Source organism: Condylura cristata, unplaced genomic scaffold (genome assembly GCF_000260355.1).
Source record: "Condylura cristata isolate star-nosed mole 26May11 unplaced genomic scaffold, ConCri1.0 scaffold00006, whole genome shotgun sequence".
Taxonomy (NCBI): domain Eukaryota; kingdom Metazoa; phylum Chordata; class Mammalia; order Eulipotyphla; family Talpidae; genus Condylura; species Condylura cristata.
Genome location: NW_004567107.1, coordinates 45,241,384 through 45,263,750, shown reverse-complemented (window position 1 = coordinate 45,263,750; position 22,367 = coordinate 45,241,384). Strand labels below are relative to the sequence as shown.

At 37.0% G+C, this 22,367-nt stretch overlaps 1 protein-coding gene across 3 annotated transcripts in view; it reads left to right on the top strand.

Moving 5' to 3' along the window:
• PTPRD (protein tyrosine phosphatase, receptor type, D) overlaps nucleotides 1-22,367 on the top strand; it is a 1,952,036-nt gene that overhangs the window by 1,893,272 nt on the left and 36,397 nt on the right. For all 3 annotated transcript variants that reach the window (XM_012721366.1, XM_004677659.2, XM_004677657.2), the window contains 3 exons: nucleotides 5,078-5,253; nucleotides 16,448-16,567; nucleotides 17,068-17,222. In XM_012721366.1, the coding sequence (XP_012576820.1) occupies nucleotides 5,078-5,253; nucleotides 16,448-16,567; nucleotides 17,068-17,222 (451 nt within the window). The remainder of the gene's footprint in view (nucleotides 1-5,077; nucleotides 5,254-16,447; nucleotides 16,568-17,067; nucleotides 17,223-22,367) is intronic.

Genomic DNA, 22,367 nt, shown 5'->3' with positions numbered 1-22,367 from the left:
TTGATTTCTTTATTTTGCCATATGAAGTTCTAATCAAGATTTGCTAATCAGTCTCACCAAAAAATCTCATCTCAGCACATCAGAGGTAGGAGCAATAGCAATCAGCTTGAAAGAGGGAGCATCAGTGCATGTTCCTACCTAATCTGAGAAACACAAAGCCTCTTTTTATCTTAAAATAACTTCACAGAGATTTCTGAATACAAGGTTAAGAATACCACAGAGAGACATCTTATTTTAGAACTCAAAAGGACTTGAGGGAATCAATTTGTCCAACATGCCTTGTTTAGCCGATAAGCAATCAGAGATCCGGACAAGTTGAATGACTGCCCTAATGTCAAAGAGCAAATTCCCAGATGCCCTAGAAAGGAATCCCAGTTTCCTGCTCAATTTTTCTAAATTCTTAGCAAGTGCTGAGTTTTGTCGCAAATCTTCAGAAAGTCCCTGCAGCATTCTTATTTTCTTTATGATTACTTAATTTCATACCAGGAAAATATTTTATATGTGATTTGGAGCTTTTGTCTTTTAACATCAAGGTACAAGATTTTGGTATAAACCTTTTGTAATTACAAGCACTCCTTCAAGAAAAACAATATTTTTGAATCAAGTCATCTTTTGGCCTAAAAAAGCAAATGCAAAGCAAGCATGCTCTTCAAGTTAATAAGAATAAAATTTATTTTATCCTAGTCATGAGAAAATAGCTCTGAGTAAGTTAACATTTCAGTATCCATTGAGTGTTTTAAAGCATTCCTCAGTAATCATTCACCACGGGTATTTTTTCAAACTCTTATCTTCCTAAGAATTCCTCCTATTCTGGTAGTATTCAACACATGAAACAACATCACAAAGTCCTGCCCTGTGAGCCCAATGCTGAGTTGGAGAAAAGAAGTATCAACCTTGCATGTGGACTTCATGATAATGTTTCAGAGTGTTGCAGAGGATTAAAAGAGCAATGCAGTCCAAAGTCCACAGCCAAGTTTGTTTTTCCTGAGTGTGATAACTAGGTATAATCAACTAGCAAAAGAACCTGAAATTGCTCCAGTTCTGTTTGAATATTTGTTTGCTGTCACTTGCCATGCATGAACACAGAAATCCAAATCTATTAATCACTCCCCATTAAAGAATTGAGTTTTACACTTCCAGATTTAGATTGCCCAGAGCATACAGACCCATATGAAGAACTGAAATAATAATTTTAAGTATCACAAGAAAAATAGTCCATGAGCTGATGAAGTGTACAGGAATGAGGCATGCTGAGGTGATAGAGAGCCAACTTCTAGCCTCAGTTTTCTCACTTAAAGTTTAGAAAGAAAAAGCAGTTATTGCTGGTGTTAGATTATTAATCATAGAGTGCTAATGAAAAAATACATGGGAAATCCTGAGTGCTTACTTCTATAAATGTAGATGTAATACCGTGAGTTTGTAGAAAAGAGCAAGTTTTTAGATCTACACTATTCCTGAACAGTGATATTAAGACTAATCAAAACAAAGGTGGGGAGATCACAAGGGACTATGGCGATGGTGTACGGATGAATTGGCGATGGGAATTTCATGGGGACTACACCTGAAAAGAAAGCAAACATTGTACAAAAATAAAGAATAATGTAAAAAAAAAAAAAAAAGTAATTGATTCCAAGAAACAATTCTTTCAATAGAGCCCATTGCAAGAATTTGCTAATAATGAGATACTTTGTTTTACTGTTGTTATTTTAGTCAGTGCCAGGCTTCTCCAATGGTACCATTGTCACCAAAGTGTTAGACTAAGGTCTGCCTGAGTCCACAAAATAAAAGCAATCAGCTAATTTATGGCACTTCTATATTCCTGCAGTAACTGCATCTAAGTTAGACTTTAAGTTAGCATAGTCCCATATTAATTCAATTATTTTTCACACCCTAAATGGTTTAATAGAGTACTCTGATTGTTGTTGAATTAGCAGATGCACATCATTTTCTGGTTAAGGCAGGGAATTGGTAAGTAAATAATGAATATGCATTTTTGAAGGTCACACCAAAAATGTGAAAGAATATTGTGTATCCAGACCATCCACAGACATAATAATCAAAAACCACTGAAGAAGTATTTCATGGCACCTAAAATTTTGGAAGCTAGTATGTTACCTTTTTTTTTTTTTTCACAGAGTTAAAAACCACTATTCTAAATTTTTTTCTCTTTCATCTTTCTACATAGCTTATCCTCTTAGGTTATATAAACACAGGGCACCGTTAGATCTTACTTAGTGCTTTTAAGAAACATAGTCATTCTCACATCTCCCTACTGCAAAGAAAATTGTAAGAGCAAAGTTACCTGAAATGTGTTTTTTTTTTTTTTTTTTTTTTACCCAGTAAGTAAAGGAATCCCCCAGAAGGAGGCTTTCATTCCATTACGGCAGCCTTATAAGCAAGTAGCAACATGAAAGAGGAGCCGTAGCATTATTTTCAGGATATAAACATTAGTCTAATAGTTCTATTCAGTATTGACTTCTTTTTATCAGTTCTCTTCTTTGTAAAACATCATGTCTCAAATTCTCAAAGAATTTGGTGATACAATATATGGATCCCCAGTGCCCAGTACTTCAGGCAATATTTTTTATTATTATTTTTTTTTTTTTGTATTTTCATCATTGGGAAGTGCAGGCACTGTTGAGTAGTAACCTGTTCCCCCTAAAAAAGAATAAGTTGTTCTTCAAAGTTGAACACTACCTGAAAAAGTAATTCGTTACATAATAACTGACCATAATTTATGCCAAAGGGTTGAATGGGTCTGATTTGCTTCCTTTAGATAGGACACTCACATCCATCTCATCTGCACTCAGACACCTTGTTCCGACACATTTGTTTTTCTTGATAAGGGGAAATGGCACCGTGCCTAGTGGATGCATTTTCTGAATCATTAACCCAGATGCTCCATTTTGAATTTTCTTGGAAAAAAATGTGTCCTATTGTCAGTAACTGAGTAAGGGCCTTCTTCAGAATCTTTTTTTGAAAACCAAAGCTTTAACATTGTCATATGATAAATTGAAATTTTGAAAGTAGACTTTTCCTATGTTATAAAAAAATGATACATTGCTGGCTCTGGACCAAATCCTGTGGACATGTAAATGCACATGCGTCTCAGTGACTGTAACCTGAGGGCTTGATTTAAACTATCCTTTGAATCTACAGTAATTTGATGTCAGGGAAGAATAGGATCTTTATCAACAAAGGGCTGCCAGAACCCAACTGCTTTCTGAGTAGTTGTAATAGATGAATAATGTTACAACCAACCGTGCATTTCAGTTTCTGCTCAAAAGGCTTTCACTAGTGTTGGTGGTATTGCATATCCCTGTGTTCATCTCCGAGCTCACTAGTTTCCATCTGAGTTTCATTATGTTATTTGAGTGGATCAGTTTTACAACTGGAATCAGAAAATGTCAAAGTAACTGCAAGTGGCAATCAGTGAAATATAACAATTTTAGCTTGGGAACATATGCCCCATTATAAAGAAAATGTTCTCCTTTTTTCCTCAAAAATAAATATAATCCTCATATTTTCCCAGGGTAAGAAGGGGCCATGTACAGGTTCTGTAGCTACTTCCCTATCACACTAATATCCCTGTAAAGTGCTTATTCTGCACTTGGGATACACAACTTATTAACTCCCAAGGAAATCATTTCCCCTTTTGAGTCCGGCGATTGGAAAATGCTTTATTGGAAATGAAATTTATCTCTCTGCAACTACATCCTTCGGATTTGAAAAGTTGAGTCAACAGCATAAACCCAAACTTCTCAGATTCTCACAGGCAGTTCTTATCCTTAACTGCTACTTTTCCTGTGCCAGGCTGTAAGAGAACCCTTCCGCATATGACATAGCTTTAATTTCTTTAATTACTCTGGCCACTCTCAGGAAGAAACTAGGACTTGTCTATATGCCTCTTTAATGCATAATGATGAAGGAAAATTAGACTTTCAATCAGAATCTCTGCATTCAGTTCTATCTCTGCAACTTATTAAATATTGGAACTGGTGCACATTACTTTTATTTCTGTCATTAGGGATAGCAAAAGTGAAGAAGAGACATGGTCTGGAGTCAAAATAGATAGTAAGCCAGTTCACAAACAGAATAGTTCAAGGACACACAGTAAGTAAAGACTATCAGAGGAGTTCTGAAATACCAGAATACCGAGGGCAGACCTTCGGGGTGAACGTGGACTGTTTAGTGCTGAGAATACTGTATTCTTGGGTATAGGGTGGTGGGAGAGTGGTGTTTTCTGACAATTGAAACAGGCTAATGACTGGAGTGTGAAGGCAAAGAACTGAGTAGAATGAGGTTGCTGAGAGCCATTGTTGAGGGTTTGGACTTGAAGTGTTTGGGAAGCCATTGTTGGATTGAGGAAAAAAAGTTACAGTGTCTGAAATGTATTTTTATTTTACTTGTTCTCATGCTAGACCTAAGGCCAAAAGTAGAATCAGGTAGCAATTACATAAGCCAAGAAGAAGTTTCAGTATGTTGCAACTAAAGGAGGTTTAAATCAGCAGCTTTATTCTATAGGGGTGAGGACACAGATGTAGTGGATAGACTGCCGTAAAGTTGAATGGTGCTCTACTTGTGAGCACGGTTTTGAATCTCCATGTATCCTAGTTTCCTTTTTGTGAAAGATAGTCACAAAGTTGTTATTTCAGTGTTGTGTTCCATCCTAGATTGCATTCTCAGACTCAAACGTTACTTTATTTAGTTTTGTCTTTATTTAGTTAAGTGAGGATTGTGACCTGGCCAGATAAGTAGTTCTCCTCCAATGCAGCTTTAAGATTTTGCTGATATAATTCAAAACAAAACAAAACCAAAAAAGTGATCAAAAAGGTAGTCTATGGAGCACGGGTTGTATTTTCATTTATTTGGTAATTTACCTTATATCATAAATACTCAGCACCTCAAACCCTGCATTTCTTGATCCTGATCATGCCTGTTTAAAACCCAGACTTTAGTGCATTGTGATTCCTCTAACATAATATAGAACTGGAATATAATATTGTCACTAGTGTGTTCCTCAGGCTGTTTCCTTAAGATATGCTCACCTCCTTGAATTCCTCTCTTTGTCTCACAGGCATCCCAGGAAGTGACTATGTGAATGCCAATTACATAGATGGCTATAGGAAACAAAATGCCTATATCGCAACACAGGGATCGCTCCCTGAAACTTTCGGGGACTTTTGGAGAATGATATGGGAACAACGAAGTGCCACAGTTGTTATGATGACAAAACTAGAGGAACGTTCCAGGGTAAGAATAAACATCCATGCCCTCCCTATTTAAAATCTTGGACCATTCCTATGTTGAAGGTTTCCTGTTGTTCAGAATCTAAACTTTCCCTAAGTTCTCTTTCTCAGACTCTAATCATGGATGGGTACCCAATACTCTGATCAGACTATTCTTTAACACTCTTTTGTACTGTTCAAAAAGGAAATTCTCTCAAGCTATGATGTGTGGTTGCCAGAAAAAAAAAAAAGTCATAAAGGAAGTAGATGTCAAGAAATAAATATTAGCCTCAGTATTTTTCTAAAGCTCAGAGTGAACAGAAACACATAGACGGTGGGGGGGAATTCCACCAATATGTGATTCCTAGTACTTTAGCTGTTTCTTTTTCACAATCTATAGTGTGAGACAAAAAAATGTTGTGAGAGAGCCTCTTACTTAAATTATTAAAATTAGCATGAATTAAGTCAGGGCAGCCAGAAACATGATGTGGCTTAATACACAGCTGAGTAAACATATAAATGTGTAGAGGGCATTTTGCTAGTTTTGATTTCTCCAAAATGAATAGATTTTAATGGCAGAGTCATTGCACATTTAGGTCCAAGAAAGGAGTTTTATTCATCATATGGGTCTAATATTATGTGCATGGTGCATTAGTTAAATGCTGTTGATTTGCAAAACTAAAACATAACGGGTAAGGATTGTGCCATATTCCCAAGTGAATGTGCAAATACTGCAGCCATCTGATAAAAATAATTCTTTAACCTTGAGAATTTAGTATAGAAATCTTGGAGAAACCACTAAAGACAGTGTTTATTCTGTCAGCAGATAGGAAGGCTTGAGTCAGAATTTGAGTCCACCATTGTGAGGTCCCTTTCACTGTGCTCACCGTGGTCTCTGGTGTTAGAAAGAAAGTCCAAGCCCAAGTCCCGAGTTATGCATGACTGTGGAGTATTTTTATATGTACTGCTAAGCTCAGTATACGTACTGGTAAGCTCAGGTTATGTTATCCTACGTGTGCAGAAGAGAGAAAAGTTGAAGGCAGCAGGAGATTTGTAAGGGAAGAGCTCAGATGTAGGAAAATTTGAAAGTCTCAGATGTTTATTTAAAGGTGAGTAATCAAAAGATAAGTTATACAACTGGTTTTGTAAACCTAAGAAGCAATTAGATATTTCAAAACAGGTATTCTGTGAATTGCACAGAAATACTGAAATATTGTTTAAAAGTAATTTCCCTAAAAACAGCCATCAGTGAAGACAGGTATTTGTGTCAGACTTTACCTGCAAGGTCATTGAAAAGGCATACACAGATGTACTAAAGGTTTCCTTCTAAAAAAACAACAATACTTCCCTACATCAAAATGATTGTTGGATTTAATTGCCAACTAACTAAATATATATTAGGGTGCTTCTATATTCCACAACCATGAGATAAACAGTCTATTACTTCCACTTACATATGAGTAAACTGATTTATAGAACTTTCTAGAAGGTCATCCAAAGGCATTCGATTACAAAAGTCAAAATTTAGGTTTGAAGACGGACAATCTGGCTTCAGCCTACATGATCTTAACCATTAGAACATACTGCTGGTTAACACTCCTGTGAAGCTGAGACAGCTGAACTATTATGACATGTGTGAAAATCCTACCTCTCAGACCTTTCTGCCTGGAGATACCAGCTGGTAACAAGAAGTCATTTGCAAAAGCTGTTTTCGGTAAAATACACATTTTATCTTGACACTGCAGGCCTTCATTAAACTGTGCACAGAAACTTGTTTTGAAATAACCAAATGAAATTCGGCCCCTTTTCTCCCTAATTGCTTCTAATAATAAAGTTAGTGGTACTGGCCCTGGTGCCACTGCAGCATCTGTGGTAATGAGCAGTTGTTGGCAGAAGGCATTGTGACTTAAATACCTACCGTTTATCTTTCTATTGCAGGCTACCTTTCCCCCACCTCAGACACAGGAACTTATTTGGAAGTTACTAAATGAACCTCTGTGTGCTTCCTTCATTAATTACTCTTTGCTGATGCAAGTTAGCTTTCTCCTTTGTTAAATGACCTAGACATGCCAATTAAATGGCTGTCTTATGATTTTCATTCTGGGGTGCTTCAGTCTGTACCCACATTTGTGATAACCTGCATTGGGTAATTTTGAGGAGTCTCAGCAATGAACCATCTCATCATACAAATGAGCTCTGACCCCTAAGGCTCAGAAGCCCTTTGTTCCTCAGTCTAGAACACTTGGGAATAAATGGCCAAAGCACTAGAGAGATCTAACAAAGCACTGGTCCCCCAAATGATTCACCTGCTCTTCCATCTTAATCCCTTCCACCAACCCGCCACCTCGCTTTCTCTCTATGCAATTATCCTGGCACCTAAAGTTTTAGGGTGGGGGGGGCATTCTGGGTTCTCATGCAAACACTTGGATTGAGTTTCACTATAAAAACAGTATTACATACAGTGGTTAGTTATGACTGAAGCAATAGTTCCACACTTAAGGCACTCTGTGGGTTATTATGTGGGCTGACCTGGAACTCAATGAATTCTCAGTTTCCAGCAGCCAAATTTCAAAGTACACATCTGAACTAGCCTGGCTTTACTTGGGAACTGCCTGTAGTCTCCCTCATAAAGTAAGCTGGTCCAAGTAATTTAAGCAGATTACCTCTTCAAGGGCTGAAGCCTGTTATTTCATTATTTTGATTAAGACTTGGATTCTTGAAATATCATTCCCTTGGTATATGGAGAAAAATAATATATGTAAACACTTCAGAATATTAGAAGTATGCAGAAATACCTACTAACTGGAGGTCTGAGGTGGGGAAGAGAGAACAAAAGGAAAGAGAATAGAAGGTAGCATGATACTGCACAAGCCTGCCCTGGAGTATCTTCATTAGCAACAAGGGATGCACTCTGACTTAGTTTCAAGTGGGAGCACCTTGCATTTCAGTGTGTGGGTTTAGATCCCAACTTGACCACATCTTAGCCATATGACAATGACATGATAGTATACTCTTCCAAGTCACATTGCTCCTTCTTTGATGACACAGAAGGAATATTAGGGCTTTTCACTAAGATAAGATGGAATGTGACTCTGAGCATCACCTATCATTGGTTGAGAGAGGTTGGAGTCTTTCTCTAAAGCTAGTTACCAAATAAGACAATATTGTTCTCAAATGAAACATATCTGATTCTCGGTGTTTGACAGTGAATCTTGACTAAGATCATAGAGCTAATGCACTGCTAAATGCTGCCACTGTTCCCATAGTAGCACAGCCATCCATTTTGGTCAAGAAGAGAATGTAGCTAGAACAGGGAGCTCTACTTCCCTTGCCTTTCTCCAATGCAAAATCTCTAGAAGGATATCAGACTAAAGGCACTTGCTTTCAGTCTGTAAATAAACAACAGTAGAATATTCTGAGTGCTGCTTTCACTGTAGTCATATGAAATAATACAATGTAAGTGAGTAATAGGACATAAATTACATGCAGTAACAACTGTCACTAAGGATAATATATTCTTGACATCACATTTCCTTTGGTTTAATTTTGTATTCTCTCTCCACATTTGTAAAAATCGATGATGCCAGGAAAGTCTCCCCTCAGAACCCATCTTCTCTACTTCCCAGGATTCAGTTTTGCATAGGCCTGGCTAGCTCACAGCTCCTTTCTCTTGTGTGATTGATAAAGCAGCAGTTCTAGAGATTTTTGCTGAGCAAGCATACAGCAACAGGGTTCATGAGCATCTGTTGGAGTTTACTGGCCTTTCAAGAGAGAATTGACAATCCTCAGCATTTGAATGGTTGAAGAAGGCCTTGCAGATGTTAGGTAAAACTTTGGACTTAAATTGATTTCTTGAAAACATACACTCTTTGCTTTTCAAGAGTTATTACTCTCTCTGAAAGGTGCCCTTGAAAGAATCCCAAACTTAACTTAGATGACTGTTTTCAATTGAGTATGTATTCAGTTAATAATGCAGGAGAAAAATGTGTAAGTTGAGTGAATATTTTTTAGGAATTTCATTAGGATATACAGAGAAACTAAAGACTAATAAGACCTAGAAATCTTAAAGTCTGATTGCCGCCTGAAAACATATAGGAGCAATTTATAGTCTTCTAGAATGTACTGTGTGACATGAGATATTGTTAGTGGGCTTTAGTCCACAGTTTCCATCTTCCTTGCCAGATCCTCTCAGGTTCTATGTAGTTTCTTGATTCTGTAGCAAGTCATTCTTGTGCCCTAGAATGTGGTCTCTAATTGTTTCCATGTTTCATAACATGCCAATAAGCACATGAATTGGTTTGGGCAACCACATGGAGAGAAAATGTTTGGAAAAATTGAAGCACTGGTAAGAAAGTAAAATGTATACAGCTAGGATTTCTACTCCAAGGGTGTCATTTGTGGGCAACAGGGACACATGGTTGGCAGCCTCACTGGAAGAATTGGATTCTATTAGCTAGGATTTGCCAAGGTGATTCCTGGACTATAAAGCCCTATTATTTAGTGGGTGATTGTCCAGTTTTTCCCCTTCCTCTGTCAGCATTTAGCTGTTTCTCTTCTGCTTAGCTTCCCATTTGAGGTGCCTAGACAGGAAATATGTAAAACATCATGATCTGAAAATCTTGAGTAGTCTCCATTAGTGGTAGAAGGTTTATCTGAGGTTAAAGGCCATATGAATTTCACTTGTCCTCATTGGTCTATCTCCTGTCACATTCATTAGTTGACACTGTTGTCTCTGTTGTCCTTTAAGAATTACAATGGGAGTAGATTCTCTTAGTGGCTATTATTGTGGTGTTTCTTAGTGCTATAAGTGTTGAGGTGGGGATTAAATTTTGACACTCAACAAGTGGTGCATGATCTGAATAAGTAGTGGACCACACTTATCTATTGTCAAAGCAACAAGTGAGGACTTCATACTTGTTTTCAATATCTAACTCTAATTTTTCTATTCAAAAGTAGAGAGTCCTGCAAACCAGTTGATGACATTTATTTCTAGAGCAGATCAAATGGTTTGAGCATCATAACTTTAGTTTATCTTAGGCTAGAGAATGGGAAGATTCTTGCTCCATTAATTTTTGTTCGTCCTAATGAACGGAAGTTATATGCTGTAAAGGCCAAAGGGACTAAACTAGCATTAACTACACTGTGTTAATAGCTGAGGAAATTGGAATACAGAGACTTGATATTTGGCCAGCAGAGTATTTATGATCTAATGGCCACTTACTCCTCCTCCTGTGTCCCTCCAGTCTTTGAATGTCACCTTAGTAAATTTCCTCCATCCGAGTGGAGTTTAGATGGAGGCACATTCACATTGGTTTTGTTGCTAAGGGGGCAGTTTTTGGCAGTAAATAGCCAAAAGGGAGATTTTGGGCAAATGTTAATCTGATTTTTCAGTAAAATAAATCTTGAGATTCTTTTCAAATCCTCAGGTCTTTTGGGGGTTAAAAGTTGGCAGAATCCCACTGAAGATTATAAATGGCAGTGTTATTGCTTTCATCGCTGTTATCAGTTTTGGAAGGCCCAACCTTGGCCAGTGGCAAACTAATTCTTGGCCCCTTTGGTTTGTCAAGGTTCGATAAATTTAATGAAGAGCACATGCTTTCCAAATGCCTGGTCCATGTCCTTTTCGAAATAGGACTGGAAGTGCCAAAGGCCTAGAACATTTAATTTCTCAAACTGCAGCCTTTAGCACTGCATATCCAGGGCAGCAGAAACTGCCTTTTCCTTAAGCAGCTATAGGAACAACAGCATAGACATCGCCTTTAGAGGCTGCATGATGCATGGGATTGGTTTTGGAAAGTAGTGGGTATGAACTATAAATAGGGCACTGGCAACAAAAAGAATGATAGCCATGTTGGCAACCTAAAGGATGTTTGACTCTTTATCTAGCATGTTCCATACTCCTAGTTTTCTCTTGTCAATAGACATAGTGTCCATAAAGAGAAAGAATCCCACCAACTACTCACCGTCTGTTGACTTTCTACTTTCTTCCCCCCGCCCCATCTCCTCTTTACAATGGTAGCCTAGTGCGTCTCATTTACAGTAGCCCCATTAAAGTGATGTAGGGACATCAGGGCCTGAGGAAGGAGTTGGAATGGGAGGAGGAGAGACTGTTGACTTTATGCAAAGACTTCCTTATTCTGTGCAAACAGTGTAGAGCATTCTCAGGCTGGAGTGGGTCATTTGTAAGGTTTTGAGATACATGGAGTGATCTCTCTGTCCAGGCAAGACTGATGTTCCACTTGTATGCATCAGTATAAATGCACTGATTGTTAAAATATTGAAATGCATCAGTGCTGACTGACATACAGAATGGATATTGCTTAATAACAGTGGCATAAGGACAGCTGTGCCAGCACACAAGGGCGGTGATAGAAAACCAAGGATGGGTAGAGATTGCAGTAGAGCTCTATGGAACACCCAGCCTCATTCTAGAGTGACTGGGGCTAAGGTGCACTAACGTGCAAACAATGAGAGCCCGAGCCAGGGAGGAAGACTGATGCTGGTACAGGTACGGACATGACTGTGGCAAAGAGGCACTTTAAACATTTTTTTTTTTTTTAACTACCAGAAACTTGAGCTATAATGACTAATGCTTTAATGAGAGAAGTCATTGGAAAAGTTTAGCACAGCTCCCAGTGTTATCTTCTGGCAGACACATTGTCTTCGTCCATTCAGGTGGCTGAAACAGAATGCTGTAGACTGCATGGCTTATAAACAACTAAAAGTTATTTCTTACAGGTCTGGAGATGGACAGGTACAAGGTCAAAGTGCTGGCAGATTAGGTGTCTGGTGAGAGCCCTCTTCCTGGTTCATAGACAGCTCAGTGACTCCTTGCATTGTAGACAGAGCAAAGAAGTTTATTGTGGTCTACTGTTATGCACTAACCCCATACTTGAAGATCCATCTCTCCTATTTAATAATTTTGCAGATACTCCTAGTATCTTAGCATAGGCGGTCAGGTTTTATGTATGGATTGGAGTAAGGGACATCACTATTTCATATTTTAGTCTTTAAAACAGATGGAGAAAATGGAAGGCCATCTTTTAAATTAATAAATTGCTTGGGAAGTATTCAAAAATTTCAGCTTTTAAGATGTTTTATTTAAGATGTTTTATAATGCATACTTTTGTTTTAAAGAATAGTAACTTTCAACTTCCATGCTTTTGTTTATACAAAACTAATGATTCACTGGTAGATTCTTTGTTATCACTATAATATTGGGTATTCCTGTGCTTTTGATTCTTTACTAAAAAGTGGTTCTCAGTAAAGAGAATAGAAAGAAAATAGAAGTAGCTAAATATTAGTTGAGTGCAGATAAGAACACTTTTGCTAAAAGACAATTCACTCACCAAGATGCTCTTGGCCCTTGTTCTGGAAAATCAATTATTAAATCCATTTTTTAAAACTTCAAAGAGAGATAATAACAACCTAGAGAAATAAACTGACCATCATTTATTGTCCATTCTGAATCCTCCTCTGGTTAAATATCCTGACTCTAGAGTGACTTTTCAAAGTACTCTGTGGCAAATGTTTTTGTATTCAGTGATGCTGGGACACTGTGGAAGTTGCTGGTTGGTTATGGAGAGTTCTGGTTGCCATGCTGCCATGCTCACTGGGTCTTTGGTAATTGAATGAAGGTTGTTCTTTTTTACTAATCAGTCTGAGATAATTTTTAAAGTAAGCCATCCTAGACCACAGTATAGCTGATTAAAAAGTTGGATTCTATTTGGCAAGGACCTACTTTTTGCCAGGCACATCCAAGAATAAGCTCTGTGGATTAAAATGGAGCTAGGAGGAGAACATTTCCCTGACGCACAATCAGCAGATCTGTTGGGTCAACTCCTCTATGATTTCCAGTAACAGGTTTTCTTTCATATACAGTTAAGTATGTTTTATTGCTCCATTGTCCACCTTCCTGTGAAAGAAGATAAAATAATCCTATAGCACACATTTAGCAACGGTCTGTTCTTTCCATAATTATGGAAAAATTAAACCTTACCATAGAAGGGTGCTTACTTTGTGACCCTAGGAATAGCTTCTCCACATTTATTGAGAAGTCCAGACTTTCTCATTAGTAATATTTTGCCTGGCTCCTAGAATATCTTAAGTAAATACCTCCTGGGAATAATAACTTGCTTCTTTTTTACATTTAAAATGATTTAGATAGTTTGTAACACACATCCGAATTGAGTACATAATCTAACTAGTAATGAATAATAGCTATTATCTCTTAAATGCCTTTTTGTTCTAGTCATTGGTTCGAGTTTCACTTTTGAGCCTTATTGTAATAGCCTTGTCAGACAGGACATGCCATTCCCATTTTATTTTTTAAAAAATTTATTTTTATTTATGCACACAAGAACTGGGGTATAGGTCAAAGGTGCTGGAGGTGGGGTGTGTGTGAGAGAGGATTCCCCAGAGACAGAGTGGGGAGCAAAACAGGCAGATTGACTGAAACATACTGCTGAGGGGAGCATCGGGAGAAATAGAAGAGGTTTGCTGAATATGTGGGTCACCTCCCTGCCACAGATGAAATCAATGTCTCGGTGGCTGGCAATAGTGGAGACTTTAACTTGTGCACTACCAGGGAGGCCCTCATTCCCATTTTAAAGATGAGGGCTTATAGGTGTTAATCCTAGGAATAAAGAAGTAGCCTATTGGTCAACCAGTAAGACTTCCCCATCTTCCTCATTGTAATCAAATAGAAAAAGGCCAAAATTCAGTATCTCCTCCCTTCTATGTATATGTATATGTATGCATGTGTGTGTGTATAAAAATTTTTCAAAGTGGAACCTCTTACACTTCTCAACATTAACACTCTGCTCTCTGCATGAAGTGTAACAAGTAGTTACCCTGTCCAGAAGCACCTTCTGAGGTTTCCTTCCAGGAAAAAAAAGAAAAGATGGGGGCAGGACTGCTGTGAAACACCACTTCAATAGAGGAAAATGGAGCTAGTTCACTTGCATGAACTGGTGAGGTGGGGAGCAGATGAACAGAATCATTTCTCTTCTCCTGTGTTCTTTTGTCAGTACACTTCTGGCTTGTTCTACAACATGAAATTTGTTAACTATATTCACTGAAAAACAAGGTTTTAATATAGTTAAGCAAAGCTAAGCCCTGAAATTAAGTCCTAAAATGGAATTTGTGACTGTTACTCAGAATGGGGTCAGGGTGGGGTGGGGGAAAACCATACTGAATTTTCTAGTAATGAAGGGAACAGTGAATTGCTGTAGCTCTTGAGATAAACTGGGGGAAGCCTCTAGTCCCGTTGCTGGCCCTGTGTTTATGTGTGTGCACATTCTTCAAACTTATTTTTCATAAACTGTCATCATGAAATATTTTTGCAGAGGAAACAGATATGTTGGAATATATTCAGGTGTTACTTGTTTTATTTTAGCTTTTGAATATGTTTTTTTTTATTATTATTATTGTTCTTGCTTGGAAGAACTGGGGTATAGGCTAGAACTGAAGGGGTAAGGGTGATAGGATTCACCAGAGACACAGTAGGTAGCAGAGTAGATGGATTTATTGAAGTACGGTTGATGGGAGCAGTGGGCAAGACAGGAAAGGTCTGTTGTACCATGAGGGTTAGTTCTGTGGCTGGCGATTGAACTTAGGCCTTTGTGGTGACAGCACGGAGATTTAATGCCTAGGTCATCAGGGAGGCCCCATTAGTTGAGTTATAATAGATGGTCAGAGAACACATAAAAATACATAACCCTACTTAGGTTGTATCACTGTTCTTAAAAGATTGTCTTTCCCTCACGTTGCCTTTGAGTTAGAACTTATTTAGAAATAAACACTAAAGAATATTTTATGAATCTAAGAAACCAAATATATTTTAAAAATCTTATTAAGTGTAACTTTGCTGTTTTGAGTCACTCCGGTGAATTGAATCTCTGCTTCAGCATATAAGAATATTTTAAAACTTTATTCTCCTTTTTCTTGTCTAGGAAATCTTGTAGAAGATAAACCTCTCCCTTTTTAGAAGGTCCAACATCTGGACAGAAAGAGGCTGAGTCCTTTGAGAAGCAGATGCTAATCTAACTAAATCATAAAATTTCAGTATTTTTCCCAGAATACCACTAATACTTCTATTCAATATACAAGCACATAACTGTCTAATGATCCCATTGGACAAAAAGTATCTATGATAGTAATGCCTCTATTGCTTTTGTTTAAATCCAGAGATTGTAACATTTTTATTTATTTATTTGTGAGTAGAAGGCATGCTTCTAAATCCTAAATTATAACAGATTTCTTTAGCTAGAGAAATACATATAATTTGTCATATTTAATAAGTACTCCCATTTAAGGAAAAAAAAAACTTGGGAATAATAAGGATAAATGTATTCTGATCTGTGTATGGCCTTCCTAGAAAATATAGTGCCATGTTTGTCATTTTTCACTTTTTAATGCTTTGTTAATACTCAGAGGACCCATTCAGGAAACTGAAGGCTTACTGCTCTCTTGGAATTATTCTTTGTTGCATGTTAAACTAATTGGTTGAATAGTTTTTACGTGCTCTTACTCGACTCCACATAGAAGTTACAGATAGTATTTAAACATTGCATCGGTAGTGCATGATCCCCTGAGACTATTCATAAAAAAATATTAAAGCAGCTCCTTTTCCCCTAGACATTATGTTTATTTGTTTGAGATGCACATACCATTTATCTTGCATTTTAAGTATGCTATGTTGTTTATTATGCTTTGATAGATTTGCAAATTATTTCTAGTTTTCTTTAAACAAGCATATTTGAAAATTGTGATAGCTCAAGATGAACTAGTTTGTGCCTTTTAAACTTTGATGGATGAACACTAACTGTGTCACCATGTAGTTTAAATGCCTGAGCGTAATCTCCCCAATACGATTCATAACATCTATCCCAGAATAAATTTGTGTTTTCTTTTCAAGTTCTCTAAAGTTTCAAATACCTCTCTCCTTATTTTACTCAGCAACAATCTGCAATTTATTTTTCTCCAGGAAAATTGAATCTGTTACTGCTTCATATTCCTACCAGTTTGAAAAATGTGGTTTATATTGGCATCAGCGCAGTAATTTACATACATTGGGATAATAAGAATGCATGCCAGAGAAAGATCAACATAAAATGAAATGCAGAAAAAAAGCTGTTTTCCTCCAGCAGCAACTCAAAGTAAAACTAATAGAGAAATTGATGAGCATCTGCCCTGAAGACGTCACTTGTCTCTTTCAGGTGAAGTGTGACCAGTATTGGCCCAGCAGAGGCACAGAAACCCATGGGTTGGTCCAAGTGACGCTGCTGGACACCGTGGAGCTGGCCACATACTGCGTTCGAACATTTGCACTTTACAAGGTTTGCTTCTGATCCCCCCTCCCTTTTCTCATTAGTGAAAGAAAGCTGCTTTTGAGAAATCAGATGTCTTAAGGCTCTGCTTAAATCTTGATTCTACTGGCAACAGTGAAGTATGAAATAATTCTCCTATTATCATTCAGCAATTTTTCTCCTTGTCTGGCAATTTATCAGTAAATATGGAACTGCTGCTCTGAACTAAGTTTCGGAAAATAAAGAATAGATGAAGAAGAACTAGTTCTTCCTGGAAAATAGAGCTGAAGTGCTCCTCAGAGCTAAACCTGAAAAATGTAACACTTCCTACCTAAGAGTTTTGTCTTCCTGAGCAAATACGTGTCATTAACAAATAGCTTGCAGTGGAGATCTCAGAGTGTGACTTCCCAACAGATGGGGGAGGGAGTTACATTTGCACACATGCTTGTTTCCCTGTTAGCCCTTCCAAGCTACTGCTCATCATGTCTGAGGTTGACACCAGAATTTCAGCCAATCTTCCCACTTCACAGAATGGTTCGAGTGAGAAGAGAGAAGTGAGACAATTCCAGTTTACCGCCTGGCCTGACCATGGTGTTCCGGAACACCCTACACCTTTCCTAGCTTTCTTGCGAAGAGTGAAAACCTGTAACCCTCCTGATGCAGGCCCTATGGTTGTGCACTGCAGGTAAGAACTGCTGTGAGCACTTGTTTTTCTAACAAAGAGAAGGTTTGCTGGAAAGGAGCTGAATAGTTCTTGATTGGCTGTTGTTTTCCCAATTGCTTGGGCTAGTAAATGCGTTTATAAATACACAGGTGGCTTTTTTGATCAAATGAGGCTTACATTAGCAATACCAGGAAAAACTTTATATAGATACACATTCTCCTTGGAGACAGTAGGTAACTGAATGGGCCATGCTAGTTGATCTTTGGCTCAAGATGGAAAATGGCTAAACACAAAAGTACATGCTCTTGTGGTACAAACTTAAAACTGGGATAAAGTTTTATTCACACGAAGGAATTCCCTTTAAAAATATATAGGGTCTGCCTGGTGGCACAAGGGTTATAATTCATGTTATCAATCTGTCAGCAGCCACTGCAGTATGAGTTTGATCCCCGGCCAGGAAGCTAACCCACATGGTGCAGCAGACCTCTCCTATTATTCTGCTGCTCCCCTCAGCATTGTATTTTAGTAGATTCACCTATATTCTTCTCCCCATTCTGTCTCTGGTGAATCCTTTCAACTCCTGGACAGTTGAAACAACAAAGTAGTATCTTTTTCAGCATTTTTTTTCTAACAAAAACTAATAATATCATTACCTTACAGGCTATTTTATAGATCACCCATGCTTTATTTCACACACACACACACACACACACACACACACACACACACACATATACATTAATGGAGCATTGTTTTTATAATGTTTTAGATGTTCATCATTGGGAATTAACATGTATGTATATTGTCCTAAGTAGACCTCTAATTCCAGACCTGTCCTTCACCATACCATTGCCCCATTTTTCCTGATTGAACCAAACTTCTCCTCACTTTCTTTGATGTAAGCACTAATCTGTCATATAATCCAAAGATTCAGAATAGTATGTTAGATCAAGGGAAAAAAATCAAGAAGTTATTACATACAGGATGGGCTTCAAGTATTGATAGCTTAAGAAATGGGGATATAATCTGTCTTGTGCCTGATCATCTAGTTGTTGCACAACTTTGGAGGACTTGACATTATGTTGCAACTTTTTTGTATGATTCCGAAACAGTAGAAATTATTATTAATAATTTTAGCAAATGTTTTTACATCAATTAAGTAGATTTCTGGTTCACCTACCTGTTGGTATCAGTAAGCTAGTTTGACCAGTCTGTAAAGTAAGGCCTCATCTAACATCATCAGTTGGTTCTTAGAAACCCAATTTCAAAGGAAGCTACAGGGAACACAGGATTTTTTTTTTTTTCTCATCCACATTATTTGTATTATTAATATTATTTGAGATGATGTTATTTGAAGACCTGCTGTACTCTGTCATCCAAACTTATTAGCAGGAATCAGAGAGACATTGTGACTGATATGTGGCATCCGGGCTTGACCTGCATTTAAGTTGTTTATATAGATCACTTATGAAACCTTTGAAATGGAATTTGCTACAGAGTAGGGAAACAGGAAGTTTGGGCTCATTGAGGAAAGTGCTTATGTTGATGGTGGTAAAAGTGCAATGGAAGCAGACACGTATATACATATACAGATATAAATAGAGATATCCATCTAGATACACACACTTATGCATGAAGTAATGGGAACACAAATTAGGTAAAGTGAAATTTTTTGCTGATAAAAAAGCATGATGATATTTGTATTGCATTTTAAAATAAACCTGTTCCTTCTCAAAATGTACTTTCCAATTCTGTAAATGAAAGTTGAGGTCCTAGAAAACCAGTATGGGTGGATGGATAAAATGTTTCAATGCAGTTTTTTACCCTCTGATGATTGTAAACAAGGTATATAGGTTTTAGCCTAGCTACTTGGAGGGATCTACAAATGTTTACAAGCAAATAAGAGTGATAAGATCACCATAAAGGCTTATTTTCAGAAACCATATACACCACCCCTGCCCCACTACACACACATACACACTCACACACACACACACTCTATGTAATGTTAAGCACCTGACTCACCTCTGAGAGATATAGATGATTCAGGAGAGCTAAGTTAACAAAGATGAATGTGCAGAGCTAATCGCAGCTGACATTTGAAAGTGCTGTGCCTGAGGCTTCAGAGAAGCTGTGTATTGAAACAAACAACTGAAAAGTAGGTGTGTTGGTGGAAGAAATTTGTTAGCAACTTCAAAACAATGAAGGAAAGATGCAGCATACACAAAGCCCTGGGAAATTATCTTTGCTCAGGATAGATAATCTCATGTGTCTGGCAAGAAGTCTTGCCCTGTTTAGAAGCCATGTCCCATCGTCAGCATCCTGATCTCTGTCGATCTTTGATACACGTATCTTAAAACTCAAGAGCATAATTTTCTGACATAGTGACAGAAAGAAGTCATTCCCAAAAGCAACTGCCCTGTAGCACCCGAGAAATGCAAGCTGAAAATATATCTTTAAGCAGAAAGGAATAAACATAAAGCCACAATAGCCAGGTTATACAGGAGGATTCATCACCGTGCTCATACTGCAAATAATCACACAAAAATACTCTGGCACGTAAGACTATTTCATGCCGTCTTTTCTTTCGTGAGGTAATTGAATTTCTTTCTCTGATGAAGAAATAGCAACAAATCCAGCCCTTCGGACAAACAGATTTGTAAGAAAGGGGGAGTTTTATTTTCTAATAACTGTTATATTAAGATAGAAATCGAATACCATAAAAAACATGCCAGGAAAATTTTAAGATGTACAATTCAGTGCAATACTTTCATCAATACAAATTTGCCTCTATGAATATACCCATTTGCAGATGTTCTCATCTCCCCTTCCCACCCCCAAGCAATTATTTATCTTTTCTCTTACTATGATTTGCCTATTTTGGAAATTTTATAATAATTTAAATTCACACTAGATTTTTTAACTTAGCATAAGGTTTTCAAGGCTTACTTGTTACTGTATGTATTATTGGTGCTTCATTTTTTTTATTGTAAAATAATACTCCATTCTATGGATATTTCACATTTTGTTTTTCCATTGTTAAATTTGATAGTGGCAGAAAAAAAAAAAAGGTTGAGATGGAATAGAAGAAGAAAAAGAAAATGATGCATGTTCTTCCCATAATTCTGTTTTCTGAGTAAATGTTCTGAACTGAAAAGAGCCTTTATGAATGAAAATCAAACAGTCAACGATAGGAAAAATTTAAAGATTGCCTGGTGTAATAGGCATAGATGAGACATTGGATGGTCAAGGAGAGGTTAAGGACTCTACATTCTAAAGGAGAGAATGTCTGATTCAACAGGTATAGTAGGAAGGACCAGCTCTTGATCTCTGACAATTCATATAGCAGGTAGTGTCAACAAACTCTGGAAAGACAGACTGGCTAGGTATATGCTGGCTTATTTCGCTTTTAGACTGTACTTTTGGGCAAGTGACTCTATCTCTGTAACTTAGAAAATATGGTCTCATAGCAATAAGATATTTATAAGAAGATTAATAGACTATGAAATGTTAAGACATTAATATGGTTAAGCACTTAGTGTATAATACGTGAAGGCATGCAATAATGCAAATTACTAGTATGTTATTATTGAGTTCTCAGCACTATATGTATATTTATAACCTCAGGAAGAAAAACTCAATACGAATTTGGATGTTTATATAATCTGAGTCATACACCCTATTCATAACCAGAAGTTTATAAATACCCAAATATTTAAGTGAATGGACTTTTAAATTATAGATATTTCCCATCATTGTAATGTCATCAGATTTTTGTACAAGAACAGAACATTTTGCTACTATGACTTAGAATCATTTATTATAATCTTTTTTAATAAAAACCTGAGAAAAACCTTGAAATCTTAAAGTGATACTTGGAAATCAATGTTGGGTTCTTGATACTCAAGATGAAGTTTGATCTTAGCATTGGCCCATTATAATGGAATAATCTTGCCTTTTATCCCACTGTTCATTCTCTCAGCCACCTACCACTAGCAATATCTTCCATATGTCTTTTGTGTGTGAGGTGCAATTAATTTATTTTTTATAATGTTTTTATTTTCGCTTTTACATCATTATGTATGCCCTGTATAATACCCAACACCAGTTTACCCATAAAGTATTACTATAGTCTCTTGTGCTCATCTCTCCCATTTTGATCTTTTTTTTCTTCCCCTCCCTCACAAAATGTCTTATTTATGTAATTATAATCATTATGATTATTGTGTTTTCTTTTTCCTTTTTTTTTTTTTTTAGTTTTTCCTCTGAGCTTTTAGTTCCCCTATATTCCTCCTGTAAGTGAAACCATTTGTTACTGCTATTTTTCTGTCAGGCTCATTTCGCTAAGCATGTTCTCTTCTAGGTCCACCCATGTTTGCTGGCTCTCAGCAAGCTATATGTATTCACTCAAGAATGTCACTATTTACTTTCTGTACGTAATGTTGTTCAATATCGCTCCGTCATCCAGTTCTAGGTGTGCTTCCAATGTGTGTTGCAAAGGTTGCTCCTTACCTTAGATAATTTTGTTCATTTTTCCAATGCTTTAAAATTTGGACATGAATGCTTTTAAGTGGAATTCAGTATTGAGTTTTCCCAAAACTTACCCATTCCTTATTGTTTTATACACAATTCACCCATTTCTATGAATGTTTTTTTACTTAATTTTATTGAGATGTAATCTACATACTACTCTATTCATTTATGAGTAGTCACAGATATGTATGATAATAACCACAGTCAACTGTATATTTTCATCACTCAAATAGAAACACTACAACTATTAGTAGCCATTCCCCCCCAAACCCTACCCTTTCTTTCTCTCTCCCAAACTCCCACTTCTAGACAACTTTCAGTCTGCTTTCTTGCTCAGATTTTCCTATTCAGACATTGCATATGAATATAGTTTTACTATAGGTGTTCTTTTTTGACTGGCTTATTTAACAAAAGATTTTTGAAGTTAATATACATTGTACCATGCCTCAGTATATTAACCTTTTTTTTTTTTTTGGCCAATTACCATTCTTTATCAGTTTAACACATTATATATATATACGTACATACATACATACATATATACACACACATATTTATGCATAAATATGTGTATTTATGTGTGTGTGTACATATACACACACACACATTTATATATATATATATATATATATA